Source organism: Penaeus vannamei, chromosome 20 (assembly GCF_042767895.1).
Source record: "Penaeus vannamei isolate JL-2024 chromosome 20, ASM4276789v1, whole genome shotgun sequence".
Lineage (NCBI taxonomy): Eukaryota > Metazoa > Arthropoda > Malacostraca > Decapoda > Penaeidae > Penaeus > Penaeus vannamei.
Genome location: NC_091568.1, coordinates 31892752 through 31897751, shown reverse-complemented (window position 1 = coordinate 31897751; position 5000 = coordinate 31892752). Strand labels below are relative to the sequence as shown.

At 40.9% G+C, this 5000-nt stretch overlaps 1 protein-coding gene across 1 annotated transcript in view; it reads left to right on the top strand.

Moving 5' to 3' along the window:
* LOC113814110 (gamma-aminobutyric acid receptor subunit alpha-1) overlaps window positions 1-5000 on the top strand; it is a gene marked incomplete in the record, with an annotated part of 192470 nt that overhangs the window by 151847 nt on the left and 35623 nt on the right. Inside the window, 1 exon segment of the mRNA XM_070135356.1 lies at window positions 3973-4193. Within this exon segment, the coding sequence (XP_069991457.1) occupies window positions 3973-4193 (221 nt within the window).

Below are 5000 nucleotides of genomic sequence, written 5' to 3'. Positions count from 1 at the left end.
GTAAACAGCTGATTGTCCAAGTGGGTGCCATGCGTCGTCTGCAGGTCAGCTGATTTGGCTTTGCGTGATATATATTAATAAATCATATCGGGATCTTTATCGTATTTTTTCACTTTATCTCTTATTTATTTATTTATTTATTTATTTTCGATGTGTTAATGTTGTTCTTTTTTGCCTCGGTTTTTTTTTAATCTTAGGGGGAAGTATTGGTTCCACGATTAAGAGATTTCCCAAATACACATTCCTAAATTAAGTCGTTCCTGCTTTTGTATCATTACTAATTTCTTATCCATGTTCTGTTTTTTTTTTCTTTTTTTTTTTTTTTGTCTGCTTTTCTTCTTTCTCACTCCTATTCTTTCATGTTTCACGATATTTCTTCTTCTTCTTCTTCTTCTTCTTCTTCTTCTACGTTGCAAAATAAGCTGGTAACGACTGGTTGGATGTGACGAGCATAATAACAGCGTTGTATTTCAGATAATTATCATTAACAACCTCGTCAGTTATGAAATGGTTATCATCGGAAACCTGTCATGCAGCTTGTCATAGTCACCGCCAGCCGTCAACAGTGCATCTTGCATATGTTTTCTCTGGTTCTTAATAACCGTGGTTTATTCTCATTCTGCTTTATCACATTTCCGTTCTTTTATCACATTTATTCTTATTCTTGTTCTTCCGTTATTCTCGTTCTTGAAAATAATCAGAGAAAAAAATACATCCGTTATCCTAGGCCAACTTGACTCCATCAGACCTTTAGTTCTCTCTATTTCTTAATGACCGCGTTTTCTTCTCATTCTTATTGATCATATTTTCCGCTTTTATTTATTTACTTTATACATTTTATCATTATTCCTGTTCTTCCGTTCTTCTTGTTCTTGAAAATAACCACAAAAGAAATACATCCGTTACAATAGGCCAGCTTGCCTCCATCAGACCTCTAGTTCTCTCTATTTCTTAATGACCGCCGTTTCTTCTCGTTCTACTTGATCATACTTTTTTCCGTTCTTTTAATTTGTTTGTTTTTCATTCCCATTCCTGTTCTTTCTTCTTGTTCTTGAAAATAAACACAAAAGAAATACATACGTTATCCTACGCCGACTGGATTCTAGTTCTCTCTATTTCTTGGTGATCGCGGTTTCTTCTCATTCTACTTGATCATATTTTTTCCGTTCTTTTGATTTTATTTGTTTTATTCTTATTCCTGTTCTTCCGTTCTTGTCCAAAATAACTACAAAAGAAATACATCCGTTATCCTAAGCCAACTTGTCTCCAACAGATATATTTTTCCGTTCTTTTAATTTGATCCTTTATTCTTATTCCTGTTCTTTCTTCTTGTTCTTGAAAATAAACACAAAAGTAATACATACGTTATCCTACGCCGACTTGACTCCATCAGAGCGCGAAAGGATATCGATGCCGCGAGAGAGAGAGTCCTTCAAGGCTTCTTTCTCATCTCGGTGGAGGAGGGGATGCTGGGGAGGGAGGGGGGAGGGAGAAAAGGGAGGGGAGAGAGGGAGGGAGAAAAAGGAGGGGAGGGAGAGGGAAGGAGAGGTTAGGAGGGGAGGCAGGGAGGGAGAAAAAGAAAGGGAGGGAGAAAGGTACGCTGGGTAGGGAGGGAGGGAGAGGGACGGAGGGGAGGCAGGAAGGGAGAAAAAGGAGGGGAGGGAGCGAGAGGGAAGCAGGGGAGGGAGAAAGGTACGCTGAGGAGGGGAAGGACGGACGGAGAAAAAGGAGGGGAGGAAGGGACTGAAGGGAAGATTAGCAGAGGTAATAGTTAAAGGATTGAAAAGGGAGGCAACTGGTTGGTATTGGCTGAAGAAAAGGAGAGAGAGAGAGATAGAGACTGATAGATAGGTAGGGAGAGAGAGAGATCAAGTGAGAGAGAGATTGAGATAGGAGATACAGAGAAAAAGAAAGAGAACTAAAGAAACAAGGAAAGAGAGAAGGAATATTCCATGAAAGTATTAAAAGAATATTCTGTGACAAAGAATACCTTATGATAGACAAGGGATTGAATACGATAATGGAGTACAGAAACGAGAAAAACAAAACAAACAAACAAACAGGGAAGCAAAAGAGGTAAAGATGAACCTCCTCGAAGATGTTACGACAGACCGGTGACAAGTATTGGAAAGACGTAATTACAGGAGACCGTTTAATCTCGCTACCACCCCCCCCCTCCCCTCCCCTTTCCCTCTCTTTCCCCTTTCCTCTGTCCCCTTCCCTTCTCTCCATCCCCCTCCCCTCCCTTTCCCTCCCCTCTCTCTTTTCTTTCTCTCCCCCTCTCTCTCCTTTGCTTCCTCCCCTCCCTCCCTCTCTCTCTCTCGCCTTCCTCTTCTTCCTCTACCCCCTCCCCTTCTCTCGATCCTCCTCACCTCGCTTTCCTCCCCCTCTCTCTCCTTCATCTCCCTAATCTACCTCCTCCCTTCCCTCCCCCCCCCCCCTCTCTCTCTCTCCTTCCTCTTCCTACTCTACCCTCTCCCCTTCTCTACCCCCTCCCTCCCCCTCCCCTGCCTCTTTTTTTATACGTTTCCTCTCCTACTTCCTCCTCCTCCCTTTCTCTCACTTCCTTCTTCGTCCTCATTTCATCTCTCCTCATTATCCCTCTTCTCTTCCTCCACGTCATCCCATCCTCCTCCCCTTCCGCCTCCTCCACCTTCCTACGACCTAACCCTCCTTCCCTTCCTTCTGTTCCTCATTCTTCCACTTCTCCACATCATCTTTTCCTCCTTCTTGCCCTTCTTCTCTCTTCTTCTCCCTTCCTCTCAATCTTTAGCTTCTATTCGAACGAGTCTCTCCATCCCTCCTTCCCCTTCCCTCTCCCTCCCCCTTCCTCTCCCTTCAATCCCCTTTCTCTCCTTCCCCTTTCCTCTCTCCCTCCCTCCCGCCCCTAACCCTTCCTCCTCATCCCTCCTCTTCCCCTATCCCTCCCTCTCCCTTCCCTCCCCCGCCCTCTACCGCTCCTCGCCAAGATTCCATTTTTTTTTTTTTTTTTTTTTGCAACGTTGGTTGTTATTGCCAAAGCATGCTGTCGTTCGCGAGCGAGCAATTACGGGCAAATCAACTCCCCTGGAATGGCTTTATTGACGACAAACTGTGTCGTTATTGCTATCTGGGCTTTTCTGCCATTTCGATAAATGTGATTCGCGATTTTATGTCCTGTTTTGTGATTGTTGCCGAGATGGTAGGTTCTATTATATATTCCTCTTAACTCTTTTTTGTTGAAAACATTGTATGAATATTAAATTGGATCTTGTTAATTCGCTGATGATTCCTTAAGCAAAGAAAGGTCTTGATGCTTTGGAAAGTAACTGTTGAAAAGGCTGTTTGTATTAACAGTTATTTGGGATTTCCTGTTTGCCGAAAGAGATACAAAGAATATCCATAAAAGTCTATATGTTATTTAATCTATATAACCTGATCAAAATGATAACAATATAAAAACTAACCCAAACAGTAGAAAATCATTTAATAGCATGACATTGACAAAGTAGCATTTATGATTATTATTCCTTTCAAATATTTCTCTTTATTTCCATCACTATTTCTCACTCACGAATCACTAATCATTTCCATCACATTTTCTCAATCACGAATCAACATTTATTCCCACCACAATTCATTCTCGAATCAACAATCATTTCCATCACTATTCCACATTCACGAATCATTTCCATTCCATTTCCTCAATCATGAATTGATATTGTATATATACATACACACACACACACACACACACACACACACACACACACACACACACACACACACACACACACATATATATATATATATATATATATATATATATATATATATATATATATATATATAATCTTATCCATCACCATACCTCATTCACGAATCACTAATCAATTCCACCACAACTCTTCACATTCACAAATCAATAATTATCTCCACCACTATTCCTCATTGACAAATCGCCACTAGCCCCGCCCTCTTTCCCTCCCTCAGAAATACTCCATGGAATGCTACATGCGGCAGTACTGGAGTGACGAACGCCTCAAGTTCAACGGCCCGCTGGACCAACTCACGCTCAACATTAAGATGCTGGAAGCCCTGTGGAAACCGGACACCTACTTCCACAACGGCCTCGGTTCCTACGTGCACATGACCACGAGGCCCAACAAGCTCATACGGATCAATCAAAACGGAGACATCCTTTACTCCATGAGGTATGAGGGTGCCTGTGTTTTTTTTTCTCTCTCTCTCTCTCTTCTACTGCTGCTATTACTACAGTTGCCAAGGTTAATGCTGGTACTAATGCTACTCTTTTTTTTTTCTTTCTTTCTTTCTCTTTGTGTCTGCTCTCTCTCTCTCTCTCTCTCTCTCTCTCTCTCTCTCTCTCTCTCTCTCTCTCTCTCTCTCTCTCTCTCTCTCTCTCTCTCTCTCTCTCTCTCTCTCTCTTCCTCATTTATATCTATCTATATAATTTTCCCTTTGCTTTATTCATTTGTTTTTTTTACATCTTATCTATGTTTTGATTACAAGAAACCACACAAGCATAATTTCCTTCCACTTAAACATTTATTTCTATGTTCTACCCGACTTGCCCTAAAAAGAATGATGATAACAGACCTTGTAACAGTTAATACAACCTCTTCAAAATACGATATAACCTCTTCAAAATATCCAATCGAGATATATACCTTTATCTGATCTCAACGAAGAATATGCAGAAGGTACGAAAAATATCTAAAAATAACTAAGTAAACTACCAGGCAGTCCCGGCCCGGTGGGTCCATTATCTCAGTGGCTCTCCGGGGATTGATATTAAATTAAAAGTTAGGTCAGACACGCTAGGCCGACCTGGCTTCCCCGTGACATATTTTCCAAAGTCGTTTTTTTCTTTTTCTTTTGGAAAGACTTAACTTACAACAAATTTATTTTTTTAAAGAAAGACTTAAACTTACAACAAAGTTATATAAGGGGAAAAAATAATATAGATATCATAATATCGGAGAGAAGATGGACGTCAGCGG